Consider the following 27,191-nt stretch of genomic DNA (forward strand, 5'->3'; position numbering starts at 1 on the left):
TAGAGACATCAGTACTGCTACATCAGCAGAGCAGTTCATCAAAGGAACTTCTTGGTGACATTAGAAGAGGTAAGACAGATAACTTTTGAAAGGATTTCAGTCAGTGTCAGGTTTGGGATTAATTCATTGTCAAAAAAAAAAGAAGAAAATCATAAAAAAATATATTATTAGAATTCTTTAACCATCAGGATTTTTGTTTTACTTTCAGGGGTGAAAATGGTTGATTATGAAGTTATTGTGCTCACTGGCAGTCTGGGCTTTGCCACCACTTTTGACAATATCTATATTAAGCTGGTTGGCCTTAATGGATCGAGCAAACGCAAATGCCTGTGGAGCTGCATGCCATCTTTCTACAGCGGTGCAGTAAGTCAGAAATACCCATCTCCATGTTTAAATGTGTGTCATGCTTACTGATCTTTGGCTAAATTAGATTAAATACTGTTTTATTACATCAAATACATCAATTTTTTTCCACCATTAAAGTAAATGTTTTATAACGTTACAGCCTAGCTCCCGATTATAATATGTATGTAATCTTGATCACTTGTAAATGTTCCAAAGCTTGTGTGTCATTACTCTAGGTGTCCCGTTTTACTGTGACCTGCCCAGTCTCCCTTGGAGAGCTTTTGCTGATAGAGGTAGACAAAGAACATCGGTTACTCCTCCCAGACATGTCTTGGCCAAGGTAGAAGTGACTTCCCCTGAAGGAGACACCTACCACTTTCCTATCTACCAATAGATCACCAACAGCGATGTTCACCGCTTCAAAGAGGGAGAAGGTTTGTGGAAACATGCTTGCCTGACATCATGCATGTAATTTACTGATAACATGAAAGATAAAAACAGAAAGATAAAGTATAAAGAATAATGACAAAATTCAAACCATACTATATTTAAAGGTAATTGCTGTAAAACAGTACACATTTCTATGTTTAAGCTCTCAGAGCCTCTCAAGAAAAAAACAGTCTTCTAGCCAAGTACAGTCGGCAGGAAGAGCTGGAGAAGCAACAGCAAGTCTATTGGTAAGAGTGCTGAGCTGTTATTTTAACATCTAATAACTAAAGCTAATAACATTATCCACCTCTGTGTTTATTCTCAGACACAGGCATTGTTTGTGAATGGGGACCACCCGCATCCTTTATGTCTTAAAACTTTTTTTTTTCAGCTGGGAAAAAGAGGGAATTGCACACTGCATGAAGGCAGACAATGCCCAGTCACTGCCCTATGATATCCGCTTCTCTTTAACTAAGACTGCAGAAATGACCTACATTTCAGCCAAAGGGTAAATGCCTTAACTATCTATCTATAGATACAATGTAATTATTAAATTCATCTTAACACAAACTGTTGTATCTTTACTTTATAGACTGGGGCAAATGGGACTAATGCAAATATTGGAGTGGAAAAAGGAATTTACTCGTATGGAAGATATTAGTCTCCTGTTGCGTATCCATCAGACTAAAACATCAGGTAATGAAATGATCATTAAACTAAAGATGACAATTGACTCAGGAGTACTTAATTCCCAGTAAATAAGGTTGTGAAATCACTATTCCACTATATTCTCTTGGCTTCTTCTGAAACCAAGAGAAAATTACAAGTATATGAAATTTTTAAAAAGTTGTTTATCTATCAAAACATGTATATTTTACCAATTCCACTAAAGATTCCTGTTTAATATCTGGAAGGCTCAGACTCACAGTTACATCCATGAACTTAAAGTCAGTTTTATTTTACGATGAAGTAAAATGATGTTTTATTTTCAGATTATGTTCAAAAACATTGGAAGAAGGACGCTTTCTTTGGCTACCAGTTTCTAAATGGTGTCAACCCCATATTGATCCGACGCTGTACAGCACTGCCAGACAACTTTTCTGTCACTGATAAAATGGTCTTCCCTGATGGTCAGCATAATCTCAAAGATGAAATGACGGTAATTGTTCAATTCCCATCAAATGCTGTAAAGATTGGCCAGAGAAGTTTTCTTTCCCTAAAGGCAAGGTCTTTCCCAATTGTCAGTGGAAATTGGAGGATGAAATTATGGTAATCCCGATGAACTAAAGTTGACTGTTATCTGGTTTATCTGTTTGGCAATGTGAGGACATTTACACGTTTACTTTGTAAATGTAAAAGGCATAAGTACAGTATGTGTACAGAATCAAATTGTTGTGCCTCTTTCTGAAATTTAAAACAGAAGGGCAACATCTTCCTGTGTGACTATAAGCTTTTGGATAGAGTGCAAGCAAACACCATCAATGGGAAAAAACAGTACTTGATGGCTCCCCTTGTTCTGCTCAGGAAAAATGAAGAGAATTGCTATTCAGGTAAGTTTAGGACTTTGGTTCTCAAGTACTATCAAGGTTATTTTCGTTTACAAGAAAAAATATCAGCCTTTCTGAATGTGATAGTCACAGTTAGATCAGCTGCTAATTGATCTCGACAGCAGCAAAGACTTCTCTTTGCTATGAAGTAGAGATGGCACGATACCACTTTTTTATGTCCGATACCGATACCGATATCATGAATTTGGATATCTGCCGATACCGATATGAATCCGATATAGTGTGTTTTTTAATCAATAAAACTGTTTTTTAATATCTTGCTGCATTTTGTATAAGTTCATACTCAAGTTTAAATAAACAACAGCACTAAAGCTATTCTGTTATACCTGTGTGTAAAAAGTACACTGCGCCCAAAATATTTCATAGTTCAGCAACACTGATCAATCTAATAAACTTAAACCTGCTCCATCCTTCCTATTCTGGTATTTTAAAGAGTACTTAGCAGAAATATTAAGCAACCTAACTAATAGGGTTCCAACTACCAGCAAAAAAAAATAAAAAATAGGGAACCACCCTCCACTTCGTGATGCTTAATCGATGTAATCAACTTTAATTTGATGCAGTGTGAAAAAAAAATGCACAGAAATAAATTATTTTTTCAAGAATAATTAAATAGATTCAACATCTTTCTTCAACAGAATTGCAGACTGCACAGATGGTACTTTCCCAAAGGAAAAAGTACTATAGCTTACTAGGGTATATTAGACTTAACAGTTACTATATACAGTAATGGACTTCTATACATTTTACATCAGATTAAAACTTTGGGTGTAAGATTCAGATAATTATTTATTAAAAGCTCGACATTTTAAATGAGAATAAGAAAGAAAAGTATGTCTTTGTGCCCCCTTTTCCCTGTTAATGTCCTATCGGCCCCCCTGGCTAAACTTTGCTAGATCCGCCCCTGCACAGTTACAGCCGTCAGCTGCGTAGAAAAAGATCCTGGTGTAGAAAGTAATATTAAATAAATTCTAACAACAGCTTATCAAGGTTAAACGTGCTGCTGTTGTTCAGCCGCTGGTTTCCTCTTTCTGGTGCAAAGTGGGCCAAAAACAAAGAAGAGAGACGGACTCGCGACAGAAAAGCCGATCAGCTGATCGTTAAGCAGTTTCATGAAGTAGCAGCAGGAGAGAGAGAGAGAGAGAGGCACTTGCTCCATATATCGGTTGTTAAGCTTAAGGCGGGAATGCTTTACAAACATTCAGAGAGGAACTTACACACTTGCTTTACTTCTCTCTGGGATCACTTCCTCGGAGATGAAATGCTGGTTTGGTAGCGAGACTACAAATACACACAGCCGCTGTATCACGTGATCACACTGCTCCGACGTGCTACGGTTATGAGACGAGTTACGCCATGTCGCAAGTTTTGTGAGGTGCTTTTTTGATATTTAATGGATCGGATTACATTTTTTTATTTCTCGCCGATATCCGATCCAGTAATTTAGGTCAGTATCGGACCGATACCGATACGTAATATCGGATCGGTCCATCTCTACTATGAAGTGAAGTTTACCCACTGAAGTTTGATTTGTGGAAATCCAACTGTAATAATCATACATTTCATCATCATCTGCATTCAATGAAGTTGGCAAAAAAAAACATCATTAAAGGATCTTTATTCTGTTGATTGCATGGGTTGCAGGAGGGGCCACAATGGCCGACTGTTATGTGGATCAGAGTCCTTGATAGCTCTATCCCTATTTGCTGTAACTCTTTCTTTAGACATGGGATGTCACCTTTCTGGTATGGAAAGAATCCAAGCTTGTGTATGAGAAAGCGACCAGGAATGGGGATAATTGCATTGCCTCAGCTCTTTGCTTTTACTTTGGGGTTGCCCCTAGCCTGCATGTGTGTCCAACTGGCCTCATTGGAGAACCCAGATTAAGTGAACAAGATGCATGAGATTTAATTTTCATGCTGGAGGACTTAATTGCTCATGTGGGCAACGACAATGAAACTTCAAGAGGCAAGTAAGAATGCCTTGCTTATCTGAGCCTGAGTGATGATCTGTACTGGATCTCAATGTTAATCACAGATTATCCATAATAAACACTTCAATCTTAAGTGCATCTGGCACCAAAACACCAGGTCTGGGACAATTCCTACCTCTGCAGAACTTCAACTGCATTCTGAAGAAGGCAAGATGTGGGTGCGTGAAGTTCCTCCAGTTGGTAGTTGGCGCATGTCATGTTGGCAGTCTACAAACCGAACAATAGGCACCAAAGGTTTAGAGTGCTGTCAAATCAAAGGAGGAGTGTTTTTTTAACTTGGTTAATTTTTGGAAATCGAATTTCCCAGAGGAACCCACCCGAGAGATTAATAAAGTTCTATCTTATCTTATCTTATCTTTATAGGATGCTAATGGATGACTACAGTTACTGCTAGGCTAAGCAGAGTGCTGCTCCGGCAGTGGCTGAATCAAATACATTGATGTGGGAATAGTTTAGTGAGAGGATTCTGGCAGAGAAGGCAGTTTCCTGTTTTATGCTGCTTACTTAAAATAAGGATATATTCCTCCATGTGTGGAAGCAGGGTGATTGTGTGGATCAAATGGGATGACCATCCCATCATTACTGATATCAATCAAGACAGAAAGTAAAAGAAAAACAGGAATAAAAACTGGAGTACATGAGACTGCAACATTTACTCAAAACACTTTCATTTTTTAATTAGATCAAAATAATAATGACCATAACTGTGTTCACATACAGAACTCTAAAAGAGTTTCATTTTATCATCTGACCCCTTTGGGAAAACTGAATTACCCACTGTTGATGAAAACCTACACAAACCTTGCTGTCTAGTCTCTGGGAAGAACATGGGGCATTAAAAACACACATTGTATGTATTTATTCAGTACTAACACATTCATTGAATTTACAACATGTTTGTCTCGTCTGCTGCAGCTGAAGCAAAAATCAGCAGAGGACAACCCAGTCTTTCTCCCTTCTGATTCTGAATACGACTGGTTGTTAGCCAAAATCTTTGTGAGGAGTGCAGATTTCAACCTGTATGAACTGAATGCTCACCTGCTGCTCACTCACCTGCTGGCTGAGGTTTTTACAGTCTCATTGCTGCACAACCTGCCCATGGTGCATCCTCTATACAAGGTAACTAAGGCTGAGGAGCCTTCATGCTTCTAAGTTAACCTACACAGCTAAATAACTTGATTGAGCAGCAGTGAAACACAGGACTACACACAAATGTGAACATGAATACACTCTAAAAAGTAATTAATGGGACCTTTAGTCATTACTTACATATATATGTTGTTGTGAAATGAAAAATCAAGTTCATAAATACTGTTAGACTTCCTAATTAAAATTTTTATTTTATTGAGTTCGGGTGACACATAAATTATACCTCTTTACTCAATATATAATCGTGTTTTGTCTGAATTTAAAATCTTCTTTTAATCAAAAAACAATATAATTTTAAGTTCTGTCGATGTAAAATACAACTTGATGACGTGTAAACAGCTCACAGTTCCCTTCTTCTACTCAAGCGGACATATTCAACAGCACGTGTTCAAGGTTTATCAAGAGCTGTGTTCGTCGCAAACGGTGAGTAATTTTATGCGAAATTACACATATTTGCAGTCGCTCTGGATTTTGTTAGTTTACTTTAAAACAACAATGTAACATACATAACATACATCTTAGCTTGCCCCCGCGTTTGTGTGTTTTAATATACACACAGCAGCTAATTCCGCGATAGCATAAATTGTTGGGCTCTTTTTGGAAAATTTAACACTGACGTTACTCTAATGCAGACCACTGTAATTGTCTTATAATTTTTAAAAGATAGCGGACGTTGTTAGCCCCGGCACAAACTACTATGCTAACGTAGCTAGCCAAGCTAAGTTGTGTTCACTGTGATTTTATTTTTGAGATGTGAAATTTATTTTTTGAAGGGAAGCATTTTATGTTAGTAATTGTTAAGAAACGCTTCTAAATTTTCGTAACGTTACGGGGTGAAGTTCAACCCCGTTGGCTTCTGCGCAGGAAGTGCGGTCGCCATTAGTCCGGTGTGTCTGTTGACTGCTAAGAGCGGTTCTTCACCGGCTGCTCGGCCTATTTTCACAGGTAAAAGACCAGACTTAAGTGCACTGTGCCGCATATGGTAGGGTAGTTAGCTGTCCCTAATTTTTGGGGACTTTCCGTGTTTTGTAGAGACGTAGAGGCGACGTGCATTGGCACTGGCTGTAACATTGATATGCCTCAATAAAGTTTGAAAGTAAGAAAAAATCAATAGCGGACCACCATCTTGGTTGGGTCCCAATTCGCCGCCAGTGCATTTTTTTCTACTGAGGAATGTATTCACCCATGGTAAATAAGGAAAATGTTTAAATATTTTTCCAAACAGATAAGGCAAGAAAGGTCAATAATCCCACATATGGTTTCAGTAGTATGCCAGTTTTTGCAACACTAAGGTGCACAAAAATGACCATAGCTGCTGACTCAGCATTGATTCCAATTTGGTTTTGGAGAATGAAATGAAAACAGATCAAGTGGGATTATTGACATTGTAGCTTGTGTATAAAAAGTTTGGGTTTTTTTTTCATATTTACTGTCAGAAATGATTCTGTCCTGTCATGCCACACCTTATGTTTGCTTTTGTTAATAAAAAAAAAAATATATATATATATATATATATATAGTTTTTTTTTTTTTTTTTTAGTTAACACATTCCTCAGTAGAAATACATGCACTGGGGGCGAGTGGAGACCCCTCCAAGATCGCGGTCGGTGGGGATACACGCTCCAACAGACTGGCCCAGTCCATGTCACCTCTATGTATATTTGATCGATGGAAAGCCACGTTAGGCTTTCCAGCACCCAGTGTATTCAGGTCTATGTAGTTTTGAATGTTTGGTTCTAGCTCACACAGCTTTGACAGGTGAAACTTATTCACTGTATTGAAGACTCACAGGTGAAGTTGAAAATACCATCTTTTGTATTTTTGTGCAGGCATGACTTTCTGGTGTTATACACTGTCCTGGCGTTGCAGATCTAGGGGTTCCAGTTAAGACATGGTCAGCCTTCTAAAGAAAGTGGGAATCTCACCGAAGGCCAGGACAAAGGCTCAAACCATCATCTTCTCCTGGTATCGAATACCAAGGGACCTTCTGAAGTAAGCTTTAACAAGTAAGCTTGAATTGAGTAATTCAGAATCATGAAGTATGGATTGGCCTTGCAAAATCTGTAAATTTGCAACCTCCACTAAGGAAGAGCTGATGAAACATTATAGGTTACGCCATATCCCCAGTGTACAGCCTCTGCCATGTCCTTACCTAGATTGTTTTTGTTCATTTAAGTCATGGGGTAGCCTAAAATCACACATATCAAGGAAACACTCAACTCACTCAACAGTGAGAACCTCTGAAATACTCAGTTTCTGTTGCCAGTTCTGTAATGTGGGCACATTTTCCACTGAAAAAGAGTATTTTGAACACCTTCGTCAACATTTGAAAAAGCAAGAAACTGTGTCCTGTGTTTTCAAAAATTGTAGTTTCAAAACTAACATTTATGGAACATTTGCGTCACATAAAAATCGCAAGCACACTCCCCACTCTTTAGATGAGTTTAAAGAAGACGTTTTAAAGAGGTTTGAAAAGCCTTTACAAACAGATCAGTGCAGCGATGTAGTTAATCAGGAGGGTGAACAATCTGACATTGAGGAGTTTAGAGATGATGATGTGAATGTACTGCCAAAGTTGATTGAAAAAAGCTTGGCTCATTTGATGTTGAAATTAGAGAGTTCATTTCATGTTCCCAACCAATGCAATGATGAGCTTGTAGAGTCGTTGCATTTTATTTGTCATTCAGCTTCCGCTCCCATCATGAAAGACATTTTACAGTCCTGCTTGAAGAGACACAACTGTGAAGTTGATGAAGCCATTGTGTCTGAAATGGTGAACAACATATGTGTTGCTAACCCTGTTAGCGCTGCCCTTTGTGATGGTGGTCCTCTCTCTTCTGCCTTCAAAAGAAGAAAGTATTTTAATGAACACTTTTCTGTCGTGGAGCCGATTGAGTATATTCTTACTGGAGAGAGTAGCTTCCAGTATGTTCCCATTCTAAAGTCTTTACTTCAGGTTCTTAGCAGGAAAGATATACTAGACCTGATCTTGAGTGAAGCAGAGGCGCAGAGAACTGTGTACAACTCATTTCATGACGGCACCTTTTACAAAACCAATGAGTTGTTCTCAAAAAATGACCTTACAATTGCGCTAAATCTCTATGTGGATGACTTTGAGATTTGCAATCCTCTCGGTACATCCAGGAAAAAACACAAAATCACATCTGTATATTGGGTGTTAGCTGATGTCCCTTCATTGCTCAGATCTGAGCTAAACTCAATCTTCTTAGCAATTCTTTGCAAGGCTGAGGATGTAAAGAGATTTGGTTACAGTGCTGTGTTAGAGCCACTGCTCAAAGATCTTGTGGTCTTAGAGGAGGAAGGACTGTATGTTCCATCACTGGGTAGAAGAGTCAAAGGCACAGTGTTTAGTGTAGTTGCAGACAACCTTGGTGCCCATTCTATGGGGGGATTTGTTGAGAGCTTTTCCAGTTCATATGTCTGTAGGTTTTGTCTTGGTGAAAAGTCACAATTTCAAGATGGTGAAGTGAGAAATAAGGCATTCCCACCCAGAACAGCGGAACAACACACACTGCATGTCCAGGCTTTACAGGAAAATAACAGTTTGATGCATGTTTATGGAGTGAAGAGACAGTGTGCACTGACGGCAAAACTTAAATATTTTCATGTTTTGTCTGGATATCCACCTGATGTGTTGCATGATCTCTTTGAAGGTGTAGTGCCCCTAGAAATAGCACTGTGCCTAAGACTATTCATTCACAACAAATACTTCACTCTTGAAGAGCTGAACAAATGCATCAAAGAGTTCCCCTATAAATGGTCGGACAAAACCAATGCACCACAGCTTGTTCCTGTGAACTTTGCCCAACGGAAAAGTGTGGGGGGCAATGCCCACGAGAACTGGGCTTTGCTTCGTCTCTTGCCACTCATGGTTGGATCAAAAATCCCTGAGGCTGACCCAGCATGGGAATTGCTTCTTGTGCTTCGAGACATTGTTGAGCTTGTTGTGAATCAAGTGCACACAGAGGAGACCATTTGCTTCCTGGACAGTAAGATATCTGAGCATAAACACAGGTTTCTCATGGTTTTTCCAGAGCAACGCCTCATTCCAAAACACCATTTCCTAGAACATTATCCAGAACTTATCAGGGCTTATGGTCCTCTGGTGTCACTGTGGACAATGCGGTTTGAGGCAAAGCACAGCTTTTTCAAGCGTGTTGTCAGACATACTCGTAGTTTTAGAAATATTCTGCTGTCACTGGCCATGAAGCATCAGTTGTTGCTTGCTTATAACCAACATGATTCCAGAGCTGTCAGACCATTACTACAGGCTACAACACTGTCTACAATGGATGTTAGTGTGCTGCGAGAGGATATCCAAGAAGCACTGCAGGCTAAGTTTCCTGGTGAGACATGTGTCCAGATAGCCAAAAGTGTGTGTTACAGAGGCACCAAGTACACTAGTGGAATGATCCTGGCTTATGGTTCCACTGGTGGTCTACCAGATTTTGGGGAGTTGATCCAGATTGTGGTTTTGAAAGGCAATGTGGGATTCATAGTGAAAGGTGTAACTGCTTGGTCAATTGAACATCTGAGGAGCTATGTACTTGAGAAAACTGGTCCAGTGAAAGTCATAGAGGCAGCTGAGTTATCAGACACGGTCCCCTTGATTTCTTACATTTGTGGCGGAACAACCATTATGACTCTTAAGTGCAGCATTTATGTTCCATAAATGATTTCCATACTTTCTGTGGAGATTTTCAGCTGAAAAAAGACAAACCCAAATCTCAGTCTTTCTACTATTTTCAGAGATGGCATGTAGTTAATTGGCTCCTAGTTTCCATACATGGAGATCAAATTTTATTATATTATGCACTATTTAGCTGTTACTAAGAATTACAGAAACATGTCAAAAATTTGGTCTACAGGTTACCTAATGTCACAACCGTCTCAACTTCGAGTGATCCTTGCAGATCATGATGTCCGTAAAGTTGTACTACCATCTGGAATCCCAGAAACGGTGGATGACCTTTATTCAGCCATCCGTGATACCTTTTCCATTACAAGAGACTTCTGTCTTCACTATAAAGATGCTGATTTTGGTGATGAGTTTTTTACCCTTGTTTCGACAACTGACCTTAAGGACAAGGACACAATCAAGATTGTGTTTCTCCAGGACCAGGAGCCTACAATAACCTTGACCTTAAGTGATGTGACCAACGTGACTGATAATCCATCTGAGGAGGACTCTGTTGACACCTCATCTGTGTCAACTAATGACACTCTGATTCTTTCCACATCTGAAGATAGTCCAGGGCACCGTTATCAGCGCTGGCCTGTTCAGTTTCAGATTCCCAGCTTTTCTGACCTCACAGAGATCCAAATTCGGTCAGCCAACGAGCGCTTCCAAAAAGATGGGACTCTTCTCCCTACAAAAGATTTAATTCCACTGCTTCCTGACATCCTTAGAAAACTAGCAGAAGCTATTTATAAGTATACTGCTTATCCATCCAGTCTGCAGATCAGTGAGGTTGCAGAGGCCCTGACTCTAAAGCATCCCTGCCTGAAAGAACCAGGGTCCATCAAAGGATGCTATGGGTGGGCGCAGCATCTAAAGTACAAGATGAACAATTTCAGAAGCAAGCTTAGAGGTCTCGGTTGCCCTGAAGTTGAAGTAAACTCACTTAAGAGGAAATTGACATGTGACCAATACCCGGCAAAGAATGTCAAAAAACCAAAGAAGGGTGAGATGAACTACCTACCCCCTCATGCTCAAGGTGAAACTAGTGAAAGTTTGGAAAAAGAGAGAATCGAGCTACTGAGTGAAGTGATGAAAAGGGACAACTCCAGAGTGGTAGCTCAGAAAATGGACAAGACGTTCAGCCTTCGTCGGGAGGAAATAGTGAAAGAGGTCCCTGCCATCAGTGACTTCATGAAGCGCTGGCCTGCTCTTTTTAGCGAGGTACAGGTGAGATAAAATTTTATTAAACCAGTGTTTTTGTGTTGTGGATTGATGAAATTACAAATTGAAGTCAGATAAATAAAAAATTTAGAAATGCATATATTTACACATAATAAATTTAAATGTTTACAAATGCATATTTGGATTTTCATTTATGAATTATTTATACTTATGTCTCTTGTTGTATTTTATTCTGGTGTGCCCTGCAGATATGTGAAGAATTTAAGAGGATAACAACAGTCAGCCTTGAATCAACCTTTCTGGCCAGGCTTGACCAATGTACCCCAAAACTGATGGCCTTGACCCTGTCAAAAGGAGGAGCTGCAGGTCTGAGGATGAGGCAGATTAAGGACATGCTTCTGCAGGTATAATGAATAACTTTATGAATAGACCTTTATTTGCATCTGCCTTACTTTTTTCATGTCAAATGTTGATATGGCTGCTTTGAACAAGGTCCATTGTATACTAACACTATTTTTTTCCAAAATTGTTCATATTTTGGTTACACTTGCATCTAGGGCAGGGCAAAAGAAGAAAATATGTCGTCTGTACAATATACACTGTTTATTATTTTTAAATAAAGCTCTATGATTTACATAAAGTGTTTCACACGCGCAAGCACGTTAACAATACATAACATGGAGGAAGACTGTATCTGTGCCAGTTACATTGTAACTGAATGAATGGATATTTATTGTTATTATACAAGTTCAGAGCACAAGTACAACAAAATGTATCTTTATTTTAGTGTTTTTACTTATGAAGAAGGAATGTCCAGGTGACAAGCGCAGCGTTTGTCAGATCTCCGCAGAGTGAGACAGCCATGCCCCCCACTGTGTGCGGAGTAAGCAGGTCCCAAACAATAAGAAACTCAGGAGAATAGCCAGATCACCTTTTCCACCTTATTCCAAATGAACTTTTTTATTATTTAATTTAAAAAATGCTATATCATTATGGATATCATTTTCAGTATATGAAGTAAGCTACTTACATCTGATTTTTTTTAACACATCTATTTTTTTCTATCAATCAGGACAACACAGTTGAAAAGCGCAGAGAAATTGCTATTCGCTGCCTCATAGTCTATCTTGGAGAGAAGGAGGAGGATCTTTTCAAACAATACAGCGTAAGTACTTGAGTTGGTTTTTAATTTTTTGTTTAGTTTTGAATGCATGTCTCTGTAGGGTCTTTGTGTTTTGTTCATTGGATTTTCTGTTCAGGGTTGAGTATTTAAGTCATTCAGTGCCATAGACATCTTTAGACGTCAAAATGAATCCGAATGCTCAGTGCCATAGACGCCTTTTGAGCTTTTTATTGAATTGAGAAGGTGGTGGAGTTGATTACATGGATAAAAAACCACCAGCGTGACAGTCGGCTCTACTGAGAACGAGTATTGTGGCGCGATTTTTGATCCAGCTCGTCATTTCGAACTTGAGGTGTCTGCAGCCTGACGTCATGGTTTTTCTAGCGATTCCAGTGAACATGAACCGGATTTATCTGACCAGTATCTCCTGTTAGAAACTTCTGAAGGCAGCAGGGACCAGAATAATAAACGATTTGCTGCATAAAATACACAGAAATTGTTGATAGGCGAACCGATGGCCGGGTGGGGGGTGAACAGACTAAGTCGCGCACTCACTTGTGCACATGCGGGAGTAACACACACACACACACACAGACTCTCTGAATCATAAATCAGTCGCTTTTTTCTTATATATTTTTCAAATGTTGAAATTGTCTATAAACAACTATTTTATACACAAAATAATCTGCCAAAAGTACATTTTCACAGGTGATTTTTTTTACTTTCATAGTAGTAAAACATAGTTGAGATGTTGCATGAATCATTGAAACACGACTTACATCAAAGTCACTGATCTGCTAGAAAAACCTATTTACACAAAGCGCTTTTGATCCAGAAACAGGTGTTTTGTCATGAAAGTTTCTCTTTTCTACTGCAGATTTCTAAATAACAGAGGTAGAAACATTTATTTTTTTTTGGTGCTGAAAGAAGAGAGACTCATTTTTGTCATGGTGGTTTCAGAATTCACATAGTCATAGAACAAAATATTCTGTGAGCCTTCAAAATCAGTGAAAAAGCTAAATATCTCTGGAACTGAGGGGGGTATGAAATCTGAGAGTGGCTGGCACTGAATGAGTTAAGGGACATTCCAACCCTAAGTGAAGATATGTCTATTGCCAAGTGAGAAAAAAGCATTTCAGAATTACAATCCGAAGATATTTATTGCCATTGTCATTGAACATAATTTGCTGAATAGAAACCTGTTTCCGTGATAAGGTGCAACATAAACACACAGGATAAAAAATTTTGTAGCCAGCGCAGTCATTTTCCTGATCTGGCAGCAGCTTTAGCAGAGCATAAACAATGGAAGTGAATGGCAGGTACTAGCATTTTGTATGCAAAAGTGATTAAAATCACTCAATAATGATACCAAGTATTCCTGGGGAGCTCAACAATCATGCTGACTGCAAATGAAAAGTATGAATTGACATGAAGGATTTTCAGGAGCCGATTTAGACTTGGGACTACATTACGACAAAGCACTGCTGTAAGCCTCCACATGGTTATAACACAGCAGTTGAAGCCACTGCCGACCAGTGTCTATAAACCAACATGCTATTTGTGCAATATTTCTTCAACAAATCAAAGACCCGTCCATTGTTACTGCAGCTTACTATGCTTGTATAGTAGTGGCTGTGTGTGTTTGTTTATGGAAGCTGGAGGCTTTTTCAACTGTTGCGTTATATCCATGCACCATGCAGTGGATGTTTACAGCGGTGTTTGTCGTAACTGCAATGTAGTCTCAAGTCTAAATCAGCTTCTGCAAATCTTCCGTGTTACTTTTGCACTTTTCATTTGCCGTGAACATGATTACTGAGCTCCCAAGAAATATTTGTTTTCATTACTGAGTCATTTTAATCACTTTTGCACACAACATGCTAGCACCTGCTATTCACTTCCATTGTTTATGCTCTGCTAAAGCAAATGGATTGCTTCCGGATCAGGAGAATTAGTGTGCTGTTTACAAAAGGCTTGTTTCTCACTTTCTAACTGTGGCAATATGGCAATAGATAAAATTTCACTTAGAAGTGGAATAACCCTTAAAAATGATTTATTAGATTTTCTTTTCAAAGTGGAAAAACAAAACTGTGAAAAACAAGACATTTTTTATTTTAAACGTTGGATTATGGTTTAATTTAGCTTTTAAAAATTACAGAATGACAAAGTAAAATCACTGAAAAACACAAAAGACAACCTGTTTTAGCTTATTTTCCTACCTATAGTAGTTCATTCCCTTATGCACGTCATCCTGAAGTGCTTGAGCTATGTATTTTATACATCCTAACATTTAATTTCTCCTACAAGGATGAGGAGGAGCTCAACGCAGACCTTGCAATGCAAATCATGAAGATTGCTATCATTGGTGATGGGCCTCCAACCATCATCGTTGAGGGATCCAAGATCCTGGAGAGGATTGATGTTGCCAGATCCTGTGCTTTGATGATGGGAGTAATCTACGCTCTGAACCTTACCTATCCCAAGCAGCTGAAATTTACCTTTGAGGTATTTCAAAAGCAATGCCTTGAGCTTGATGGACAAAAAGCCAGCTCTAAAGTAATGAATCTTAAGTTTGGTATTTTCTAGAGCAGACTTGATAGACCATTCGTGAGTGAGTTTCACAAAAACCTTATTCCTGCATTTCTGGCACTACTTCATTGTGTTTTACTAAATTTTAAAGCGCTGTTCTTAAGTCTTCTGAGTTAATGTTTTGCCGTGTCTTAAATGCTGTTATTTGCACATTTTTAAGGAATGCGTTTAATTTCTCCCATGACCTGTGTTCTGAGGGTACTGGTGTGTTTTAAAGTTTGTGTAATGCCCTCTTTAGCTGGCCTTAATCTTGAGGGTGAAAAGTCAAATATAGAAGAGAATCAAGAATACTTTGTAAGAGTGCTGACAAAGTTGAATGAAAGAAGCTTTGCTCATTTTATGTTTAAATTAGTGCATTTAATGTATAGCAGCCTGTCATCTTTTGGTTTGATTCACTGTCAAATGTTAAAGTAAAAAAAAAAAAGAGGATTCAAGTAGTAGGTTGTATTACAATTTTAATACACAGTTCCTTAAGTTTCAGTGGGAAATTTGTGTTCTAGGAAACTGAAGCCCACAAATCTTGCACTTCGCACACACGTTAAAGAATTGTGATGTTTGTTATTGTAATTAAATGGGTCTAACTCATTTGAATACATCTGTCTGAATTTCTATTCTTTCTGAGCACCAGGTACGAGTCCCTTAGCTGATGTCCAGGTATTTGGCATCACATCTGCCGCATTCAAACAAATACACACAACATCCATTTCTTTTTCTGAAGGTCATGACACAAGAGCACACACAGCGCATGTTAAGGCTGACCTTCGTTTGGGGAAAAAAGTGATCGACAAGTTTCTAAGGTCTTAGAACCTTGATTTCTTTGTGGGCAGGCACCACCATGCATGAGCCTGCCCACGCGGTAGTCATGGTTATAAGACACAGCCAAATGATCAAGGTTGTATTTTGGAGCGACTTAGCCTGCTGGGAAACAGGTAAATGCCCTTATAGAATCTCCTGCAGGACCAAAAAATTACTACACTGTAACCAAAATATCATATTTGACCAACATAAATACTATTTATGCCGACAGTTAAGTTCATTTTAATTATAAATGTGTTTTATTTTGATCAAAAAGTTACTACTTCATACATAAATATAATCTTGGATCAACTTAAATTCCTGTGTATTTGTTGACAATTATTAAGTTCATGTTACTCAGAATGTGGGGTTTTTTTGTGGCCAAAAAGTAATTTCACTATACATAAAATTCATGTTGGATGAACTTAAATTTTTGTGTTCTAGTCGAAAATTATTAAGTTAATTTTACTTAAAAATGTTTTTAATTGTGGCCAAAAAAGCTACTTCACCATACTCAAAAATATTGCTTTGAATTAATGCTATTCTGCCAGAAGTTGGCTTAACTCAACAATTCTAGTGGAAAACGTTAACATGTTTTTTTTATTTGAAACAATGTTTTATTTATTAGAGTGTATAAATCATCCGAAAAGAAAGGAAAAAGATTTTTTCTTAATGAATTTTCCTCTTTCCGTCAGCTTCTCAGACCTCACACTTGCTACACTCTTCAGATCAATTACTTAGCTCGGGACCTTCTGATCTCTGAGAATGGATCTTTTGCTAAGGTATAAATAGTCCAATATATCTTCTTTTTAAGTATCATGTAGTCTCCTCTAATTGTGCCTTGACTATTCACTAGTTTACAGCTTCTGGTGGAAAGGGTGCTGCCGAAATCCTGAAGAAATCACTGGCCACCGTGACCTACACCTCCCTCTATATCCCAGATGATATTGAAGAGCGTGGATTGAAAGATGTACCAAACTTCTACTACAGAGATAATGGACTCAAGCTTTGGGACATCATCCACAGGTTATATCACAACTTTGTCCGACAACACATAAAATATATAAAAAGGAAAATAACTCCTTTCCAGTTTGTGCTCCACACACAGAAAAGGCCTTGCACTTTGTGCTTGGTTTGTACTTTTTAATTATATGCATTTATTCATGCAACCATGTTTACTATTCATCCATTCACAAAGGCTTACCAAAACAAAATAGTTCCTCAGGCCTTCCCAGTAAATAGTTTTCCTTTACATACCAATCTCTCTCTCAATGTCAGTGGTGGGAAATAAACTTGATAAGAGGAGTAAAAACTCTAATTACAGAGTGGAAATGATTTTCACACATTTTATATACTTGATAATCATCTGTTATGCATTATAGTTCTTTTTTTAATTAATGTGCATAGAAAGCTACAGGGAAACCAAAAACAATGTTTGAATGTGTCCCCATTTGTCCAAAGGTTTGTGGAGCCAGTACTCACCCACTACTACGAGACTGATGCTGATGTCCAGGAAGACCATGAACTGCAGAACTGGATCAAAGAAATTTTTGAACATGGATTCCTTTCAAATAACAATTCAGGTGATGATAATGTGAATGTTGAATATTATCATGAAATAGTTTTAATTGAATTTATGTGTTGACAGTTTATTCTTTCGTATTTATAGGAATTCCACAGAAATTCACCACTAAGAATGAGATGGTCAAGTTTGTCACCATGGTGATCTCCACTTGCTCTGCCCAGCACTCAGCTGTCAACTCTGGACAGGTGAAGCCTTTTAATTTACCTCAGTTAAAAGTGATTGTGTATTGTTCAGAGAGTGTGGTTTTCCTATATGAAAGGATGAAGGCCGGTTCTGTGCAGATAAATTGCACTAAACTTTGAGGCTGTCTGAGTATTTGTACACAATCTGACTTTGCATTAGCACCATCCTAGCAGCAAATAAGTAGAGCTCACTCCAGTTGGAATCCCATTTATTGTACAATCATTTGACTGCTACAGTGTTGACCCTGTTTTTTGGTGAAAACACAACATCCAGCGCAGAATCAGCTTTCTGGAATTTCCTTATCTGGATGATTGAGCATATATCAAGCAGTGAATGGTATTTGACTTTTCCCCAGTCCCCAGTCTGCCCTGTCTGGCCAAAAGCTCAGCCAGTGATTCATCAAAGACAAAAGTGACGTGTGAATGTTTTTGCTACAAATTTGTCTGACTGGGATTGAAATTTAAATCGACATTTTGCACCTTCATTTTCTTTGTCCTGGTGCCTATAATAGTTCAGCCATCAGGCTTGTTGACATCATGTAATGTTAGCTACCCCAAATTCACTAACTGTTCAAGCATTGGTGATATTCAGCTTTGCATCTTCATTTAACAGTCTAGCACTGCTGTACATTTTAGCAGGTTTTTTTTCTCAAGATAGGAACTTGCCAGCTGATTTTCTGCTACCTATTTAAACCTCATAAATCAATTATAAATACTGGATTTTAAAGAACTTAACACATGGGAGAGCAGCCACATTTTATTGTATTGTTTTTTTAATGTAATGGTTTTTAATGTCACATTCTGGTGTTTCAAAGCTATACTTCAGGCCTATTAATAGATATATTTATCCATTACTTTCTCAATGCAGTATGACTTTGGTGGCTGGATGCCCAATAGTCTTACCTCCTTGCAGCTTCCCCCACCAACAACAAAGGAGACAGCAACTGAGAAAATGATGTTGAACACATTTCCCAGTGTTAACACCACAGTGCATGCCATGGCCACCTTATGGCTACTCAGCAAGGAGTCATCTGACCGTGTAAGTGCTCTGCAAAGGCTTTATAAAAGACAAAGATCATCATGCATGTGTGTATTTTATGTAATGCACAATAAGAGCAAAGAAAAAAAATGCCCATAGTTGAACAAAAAGTAATTGGTTAGTTGATCTAATGTCAATCTTACCAGGTCCTACTTGGCCACTTCCCTGAGGAGCATTTCACTGATAAATTTCCTCGCAAAAAGATAATGGAATTTCAAGAAGAGCTCCAAACGCTGAGTGCAGAGATCAAAACCAGAAACAAGGATTTGGACCTTCCATACACATACCTGGATCCAAAAGTGATTGAAAACAGTGTGTCCATTTGAATATTAGAAAGTGTGTTCTCCTTCATTTTCATATCAACAAACAGGAGGAGAGGGAGAGCGGTGATTCTTCTGGTTTGGCTTTTGTTTCACATCATAATCTAAAAACAGCTCTTAAGCTTATGAACAGGAAAACTAAAATAATTGACCTAGTGACCATGTTAGTGAATATATGTATATATATGATAGGCGTTACATAATACTGTATAACTGACACATTATGCCACACATCTTGGCAGATGCAGTGAATAAATTATGTGTGGAATTTGCATGTTCTCCTTGTATCTGCATGGTGTCCTTCTTCAGTCCAAGAACTTGCCTGGTAGGTTAACTGATGACTCAGCGACTGTATGTTTAAATTTAAGCCTTCTTTTCCTTGTGTTAGCCCTGTGATAGACTACCCACCTTCTTAGTATGCATCCCTGTATCTCGCCCTATACGGGATAGGCACCAGTCCCTGCAACTTTAAAAAGGATTCACATGAATTGTGTACTTACAATGCCCTCCATAATGTTTCTTCCAAAGACACAGTTGTTATCGTTCTTCGTCTGTACACTATCACAGTGGAATATGGAGGCTTTTGGTGGTGCTTTCACTTGGTGTTGACTCTCTCTGTAGCTGAATATCACTTCTTGTTCTTATGGTTTTTCACTTTAATTGTCATTTTAAACAGGAGGCCCACAGACATGTTACTGCAAGGGCAAGAGGCCTTGAACACCCCAAGTAAAGATATTAGGGAGAAAGCAAAGACTTGGCTAAATCAATAATGTGATGGATTGTTAAAGAAAATGAATGCACTGATTAGCTCAACAACACAAAACGTCCTGAAAGACCACAAAACAAAACTGGGCATGGTGACAGAATTATTCCACAGTAAAGAAAAACATTTTTACAGCATCTAACAAAGTCAACAACATTCTTGAGGAAACAGGTGTATCACTGCCACAGCCAACAAGGTTTTAACCACTGGTTACACTTGGTGTTCGCTCGCTCTGCGGTAGAGTATCACTTCCTGTTCCTGCTCAAACACAGTGGTGTTTCTGAGTAGCTTATTTGCTTAGCAATTCAATTAACAACTTTTAAATACATTCTTCTTTCATAGTATAATCTTCACGTGCTTCATCCGAAGCACACTTTCTGTGTACTCACTACCTAATTTATAGCCAAAGTATTCACTCACTGTCTCTGTACTGTTTCGCTAGCTTAGCTTAGCTCGTAGCCGACTCGTTAGCACCATGGCTACTTCACCTGTCCCTCCTGCACTTTCTTGCTCATTGTGTCAGATGTTTAGTTACTCCTCGGCCTCCTTTAGCAGTATTGATATCTGTAACAAATGTAGTATATTTGCAGCTCTGGAGGCCAGGATTACTGAATTGGAGACTCGGCTTCGCACCCTTCATTCACCCGTAGCTAGCCAGGCCCCTGTAGCTGGTGCAGCCGAAGATAGCGTAGGCCCCGCTAGCTGTTCCCCGGCAGACCCCAAGCAGCTGGGGAAAGAGGGCGGCTGGGTCACGGTGAGGAGGAAGCATAGTCCTAAACAGAAGCCCCAGGTACACCACCAACCCGTTCATGTGTCTAACCGTTTTTCCCCACTCAGCGACACACCCGCCGGGGGTCAAACTCTGGTAATTGGTGATTCTGTTCTCAGACATGTGAAGCTAGAGACACCGGCAACCATAGTCAATTGTCTTCCAGGGGCCAGGGCAGGCGACATTGAAGGAAATTTAAAACTGCTGGCTAAGGGTAAACGTAAATTCAGTAAAATCATAATTCACGTCGGCAGTAATGACACCCGGTTACGCCAATCGGAGGTCACTAAAATCAATATTGAATCGGTGTGCAACTTTGCTAAAACAATGTCGGACTCTGTAGTTTTCTCTGGTCCCCTCCCCAATCAGATCAGGAGTGACATGTTTAGCCGCATGTTCTCCTTAAATTGCTGGCTGTCTGAGTGGTGTCCCAGAAACGATGTGGGCTTCATAGATAATTGGCAAACCTTCTGGAGGAAACCTGGTCTTGTTAGGAGAGACGGCATCCATCCCACTTTGGATGGAGCAGCTCTCATTTCTAGAAATATGGACAAATTTATTAAACCCCCCAAAATATGACTATCCAGAGTTGGGACCAGGAAGCAGAGTTGCAGTCTTACACGCCTCTCTGCAGCTTCTCTCCTCCTGCTACCCCCCAAAAACCCATCTCCATAGAGACTGTGTCAGCTTCCAAAAAGACAAATAACAAACTAAAAACCAGCAACAAACAACTTAAACATAAAAAATTACAAAGAAAGAACAATACAGTATCCACATCTGAACCAAAGAGTAAAACAGTGAAATGTGGATTATTAAATATTAGGTCTCTCTCCTCCAAGTCTCTGTTAGTACATGACTTAATAATTGATCAACAAATTGATTTACTCTGCCTTACAGAAACCTGGTTGCAGCAGGATGATTATGTTAGTTTAAATGAATCAACACCCCCGAGTCATTCTAATACCAGAAATCTCGAAGCACAGGCCGAGGGGGCGGTGTGGCAGCAATTTTTCACACCAGCCTATTAATTAATGAAAGACCAAGACAGACTTTTAATTCATTTGAAAGCCTGATGCTTAACATTGTCCACCCCAGCTGTGAAACTCAGAAACCAGTCTTATTTGTTATCATCTATCGTCCACCTGGGCCTTACACAGAGTTTCTGTCTGATTTCTCAGACTTTATATCTAATTTAGTTCTGAGCTCAGATAAAATAATTATTGTGGGTGATTTTAACATCCATGTAGATGCTAAAAATGACAGCCTCAACATGGCATTTAATCTGTTATTAGACTCAATTGGTTTCTCTCAAAATGTAAAAGAACCCACCCACCACTTTAATCACACTCTAGATCTTGTTTTAACATATGGCATAGAAACTAAACATTTAACACTGTTTCCTGAAAACCCTCTCCTGTCTGATCATTTCCTGATAACATTTACATTTACAATAATTGATTACACAGCGATGGAGAGTAGACTTTATCAAAGTAGATGTCTTTCTGAAAGCGCTGTAACTAAGTTTAAGAATATAATCCACCCACTGTTATCATCTTCAATGCCCTGTACCAACACAGAGCAGAGCAGCTATCTGAACGCTACCCCAACAGAGGTCGATTATCTTGTTAATAATGTCACCTCCTCACTACATACGACTCTGGATACTGTAGCTCCAGTGAAAACTAAGGTCTCTAATCAGAAGTACCTGACTCCGTGGTATAATTCTCAAACACGTACCCTAAAGCAGATGACTCGTAATCTGGAGAGGAAATGGCGTGTCACAAATTTAGAGGATCATCATTTAGCCTGGAGAAATAGTTTGCTGCTTTATAAGAAAGCCCTCCGCAAAGCCAGAACATCTTACTATTCATCACTGATTGAAGAAAATAAGAACAACCCCAGGTTTCTCTTCAGCACTGTAGCCAGGCTGACAAAAAGTCAGAGCTCTTTTGAGCCAACCATCCCTTTAACGTTAACTAGTAATGACTTCATGAACTTCTTTACAAATAAAATTTTTATCATTAGAGAAAAAATTACCAATAATCATCCAACAGATGTAATATTATCTACAGCTACTCTTAGTACCATTGATGTTAAGTTAGACTCTTTTTCTCCAATTGATCTTTCTGAGTTAACTTCAATAATTACTTCCTCCAAACCATCAATGTGTCTTTTAGACCCCATTCCTACAAAACTGCTCAAAGAAGTCCTGCCATTAATTAATTCTTCGATCTTAAATATGATCAACCTATCTCTCATAATCGGCTATGTACCACAGGGCTTTCAAGCTGGCTGTAGTTAAACCTTTACTCAAAAAGCCATCTCTAGACCCAGCAGTCGTAGCTAATTATAGGCCAATCTCCAACCTTCCTTTCATATCAAAAATCCTTGAAAGAGTAGTTGTCAAACAGCTAACAGATCATCTGCAGAGGAATGGTTTATTTGAAGAGTTTCAGTCAGGTTTCAGAGCTCATCACAGCACAGAAACAGCTTTAGTGAAGGTTACAAATGATCTTCTTATGGCCTCTGACAGCGGACTCATCTCTGTGCTTGTCCTGCTAGACCTTAGTGCAGCATTCGATACTGTTGACCATAATATCCTATTAGAGCGATTAGAACATGCTGTAGGTATTACAGGTACTGCACTCCAGTGGTTTGTATCATATCTATCTAATAGACTCCAATTTGTGCATGTAAATGGAGAGTCCTCTTCACACACTGAGGTTTATAATGGAGTTCCACAGGGTTCAGTGCTAGGACCAATTCTGTTTACATTATACATGCTTCCCTTAGGCAGTATCATTAGAAGACATAGCATACATTTTCACTGCTATGCTGATGACACTCAGCTCTATCTGTCCATGAAGCCAGATAACACACACCAATTAGTTAAACTGCAGGAATGTCTTAAAGACATAAAGACCTGGATGGCCGCTAACTTTCTGCTTCTTAATTCAGATAAAACTGAGGTTATTGTACACGGCCCTGAAAATCTTAGAAATATGGTATCTAACCAGATTCTTACCCTGGATGGCATTACCTTGGCCTCCAGTAACGCTGTGAGGAACCTTGGAGTCATTTTTGACCAGGACATGTCCTTCAACGCACATATTAAACAAATATGTAAGACTGCTTTCTTCCATTTGCGCAACATCTCTGAAATTAGAAATATCCTGTCTCAGAGTGACTCTGAAAAACTAGTTCATGCATTTATTACTTCCAGGCTGGACTACTGTATTTCATTATCATCAGGATGTCCAAAAAGCTCACTGAAAAGCCTTCAGCTAATCCAAAATGCTGCAGCAAGAGTACTGACAGGGACTAGAAAGAGAGAGCATATTTCTCCTGTTTTGGCTTCCCTTCATTGGCTTCCTGTTAAGTCCAGAATTGAATTCAAAATCCTGCTCCTCACATACAAGGTCTTAAATAATCAGGCCCCATCTTATCTTAATGACCTTGTAGTACCATATCACCGTATTAGAGCACTTCGCTCTCGCTCTGCAGGCCTACTTGTTGTTCCTAGAGTATTTAAAAGTAGAATGGGAGGGAGAGCCTTCAGTTTTCAGGCCCCTCTTCTGTGGAACCAGCTTCCAGTTTGGATTCGGGAGACAGACACTATCTCTACTTTCAAGATTAGGCTTAAAACTTTCCTTTTTGCTAAAGCATATAGTTAGGGCTGGACCAGGTGACCCTGAATCCTCCCTTAGTTATGCTGCAATAGATGTAGGCTGCAGGGGGATTCCCATGATGCATTGAGTTTTTCCTTTCCAGTCACCTTTCTCACTCACTATGTATTAATAGACCTCTCTGCATTGAATCATATCTGTTATTAACCTCTTGTCTCTCTTCCACAGCATGTCTTTTATCCTGTCTTCCTTCTCTCACCCCAACCGGTCGCAGCAGATGGCCGCCCCTCCCTGAGCCTGGTTCTGCCGGAGGTTTCTTCCTGTTAAAAGGGAGTTTTTCCTTCCCACTGTCGCCAAAGTGCTTGCTCATAGGGGGTCATATGATTGTTGGGTTTTTCTCTGTATCTATGAAGCGCCTTGAGGCAACTTTTGTTGTGATTTGGCGCTATATAAATAAAATTGAATTGAATTGAATTGAATTACATTTAACACCAGGAAATTTAGATTAGACTTTGGAAGAAAACATCTAATATAGCTGGCATTGTTCTGTAAAAAAACACAAAAAAAAAACAATCTTTGGAGAGGTGAAACCAAGGACAAGTTGTACCAGAATGAAGGGAAGAGAAAAGTAGAGAAGAACAGAAACTGTTTATGAGCGAAAGCATACCACATTATCTGTCTAACATGATGGTGGCAGCATGGTGGAATGGGGAAATGTGGCTGCCATTGAAACTGGGCCACTAGAGCTGTTATTTATAATGTGCATATTATAAATAACAATGTCGGAGTCTGATCGGACAACGCAGACAAAGGCTGTGAAAGTTATTAGATGTTGCTTAGCAGTGCAAATGGATAATGACTCAAAACATCCTGAAAAAGTAACCCAAGAGTTTTTAAGGTAAAGAAAAAGCATATTCTTCAATGGTGAAATCAGTCAACTCATCTTAACCCAAAAGAGCAGCTTTTCCATGATTAAATACAAACCTGAAAGTAGAAAGACCCACAAACAGGCAGCAACTCAAACGGGATCCAAAAAGGTTCTTGCAGAAAAACTGTCCTCACATTCACTATTATGTTAATTTCTCCAGTTATTTTTGAATTATGTCTGCAATTGAGTGACTGTGTATAAAAATGACTGTAATTCCTAAAAGTTGATGAAGAATTAACACAAAACTGCTTGAATTATAGTTGAAAGTATGATCTTCAATTACATTTTAATCGTTTGATTTACATGTGGTGGTGAATGTGGTCTACAGAGGCAAAGCTCTCACTGCACCTCACAATAACACACACAGTCCTGTGGAGGAGTATAGAAGGGGAAGCAGGGACAGGACTACATACGTTATAACCACACAGATAGTATTGAAGACAGAATAGAGAGAGAGCAGACGGACATGGAGACATGACCGGGGGAACAAAGGTAAACAAACATGGGAACAGTGATGGCAGAACAGAGACAAGACTAGGACAGACTGGACACAATATAAGAACATAATCGAAAACATAATCACTCAAGAACTCGAAATATAAATAATGAAAACTAAGAGACTCTAGAAGAAACTGAACTCAAGACTAACTAATAGAGAAAACTAATACACAACTAGAACATGAAAATCTGTCCATTCCAAGAGAACAAACTCTCCCCACCTTCCTTAACATGGCCTTTGGTAAGTAGTGCTAATGTTTATATTCTCTTGTTCCTTTTTTTTTACTTTATATCTTTTACTTTTTGTCCAGAATTTTTTAAGCTTGTTTATAAAAAGACTTGAGTGGCTTAGTGACTATTTGGCCAGTTTGTCCCCAACATGGGACTGAATTATGCCGTGTATGAAGATCTTAGCAGTATCCACGGGGAGGCAGCCTCTGATGATGATACTTCAAACTGAAATGTGAACAGAGAATAATATACATTTTTTTAAGCTCACCTTACAATTTAAGTCATCTCAATGAAAATGTCTGTTCTAACAGATTATTTTGAATTATATTCAGAAGAGTAAACCTTTAGTCTTATATCAAGAGTAAGAGAAGACTGGTCAAGCCACCTCATGAATCTTCCCATTCCTAACATTATTATGTTCTTCACTTTGTGTGTTTTTAAGTGTATACATTACAGTATCATTCATACATTTGCACATTTTTTCCATGACACACTCATTGATGTAGAGGCTAAATAACAGAAGGTCTAAGTTTCATCTGAGCTTTCATGACACATGTAGTGCAAAGATTTGACACCAAAGAGAGGCAGAGCAATCGAGACACAACATGAGGACTGGGAGACCATGACATGTCCTGTCAGGTATAAATTCAATCTGACTGGAAACTTTAAAAAATATGTATTCATAGCTGCTAAGTTTATACTAATAGGAAAGGTTTATGAGCAGCATGAATGGTAGTAGGAAGTTCTCCTAACAAATAAACTAAGACCCCACTAAAACTGGACATACACTGTGTGATTTTTTGGCCCATTTTGAGCAGATTTTTCAGTCATGCCTTGGCCTTAATCGTGTGTCGTGCATCGTGTAGTGTACATTCAATTCAAATTCAATTCAATAAAACTTTATTGATCCTGAAGTTTGACCCCAAAGGAAATTGGGTTAAGGCTGCCGACCGTTTGCCAGCGCCATCTTACCCTTCCGACCATACATACATTACACAAACACCACATGGGGAAGACAGGTCAGAGAGGTATAACAATGGAAAATGCACAACACGAGGAAAGACGAGGAGAAAAAAGAACTCCCCCAGACTGAACTGCAACAGGGAGAACAGCTTAAGAACAGCCAAAACCACCTCAGCACATAGCACATGAATCAGCACATCTCACAACAAAGAAGACATAAGCTTTGAAGGCGTTTGGGAGGGGGTGGGGGGGTGAGTGTAGGTCTGTGTCAGTGTACGTGCGTATGTGTGACTGTGTGTGTGTGTTCAATGTTCAGCTGGGAGAAAGTGTCCCTTCACTCAATTAGGCAAAAGTCAACAATCTTCAGCCGACAACGCAGTCTTGTTATCTAAGGAGAATTTGTTATTCCCGTCAG

The 27,191-nt window shown here is 39.0% G+C and overlaps 1 protein-coding gene across 5 annotated transcripts; it reads left to right on the plus strand.

Moving 5' to 3' along the window:
• Positions 1-1,823: 1,823 nt before the first annotated feature.
• LOC120746198 (hydroperoxide isomerase ALOXE3-like) lies at positions 1,824-19,041 on the plus strand. 5 transcript variants are annotated; one of them, XM_040051537.1, is made up of 9 exons: positions 1,824-1,933; positions 2,195-2,324; positions 5,251-5,454; positions 16,568-16,654; positions 16,729-16,898; positions 17,334-17,455; positions 17,542-17,642; positions 18,508-18,678; positions 18,825-19,041. In XM_040051537.1, the coding sequence occupies exons 2-9, from the start codon at positions 2,304-2,306 to the stop codon at positions 19,002-19,004; spliced, it is 1,056 nt and encodes a 351-aa protein (XP_039907471.1). In that variant the 5' UTR covers positions 1,824-1,933; positions 2,195-2,303; the 3' UTR covers positions 19,005-19,041. The 5 variants fall into 5 exon arrangements, with proteins under 5 accessions (XP_039907471.1, XP_039907468.1, XP_039907470.1 ...); XM_040051534.1 differs by lacking the exons at positions 1,824-1,933; positions 2,195-2,324; positions 16,568-16,654; ... (3 more) ...; positions 18,508-18,678; positions 18,825-19,041 and adding exons at positions 5,850-7,490; positions 10,374-11,413; positions 11,617-11,772; positions 12,441-12,533; positions 14,796-16,506 and having other exon boundaries at positions 5,340-5,454; XM_040051536.1 differs by lacking the exons at positions 1,824-1,933; positions 2,195-2,324; positions 16,568-16,654; ... (3 more) ...; positions 18,508-18,678; positions 18,825-19,041 and adding exons at positions 5,850-7,490; positions 10,374-11,407; positions 11,617-11,772; positions 12,441-12,533; positions 14,796-16,506 and having other exon boundaries at positions 5,340-5,454.
• Positions 19,042-27,191: the final 8,150 nt, after the last annotated feature.

The sequence above is a fragment of the Simochromis diagramma genome, unplaced genomic scaffold, assembly GCF_900408965.1.
Source record: "Simochromis diagramma unplaced genomic scaffold, fSimDia1.1 OVJJ01000107.1, whole genome shotgun sequence".
NCBI classification, from domain to species: domain Eukaryota; kingdom Metazoa; phylum Chordata; class Actinopteri; order Cichliformes; family Cichlidae; genus Simochromis; species Simochromis diagramma.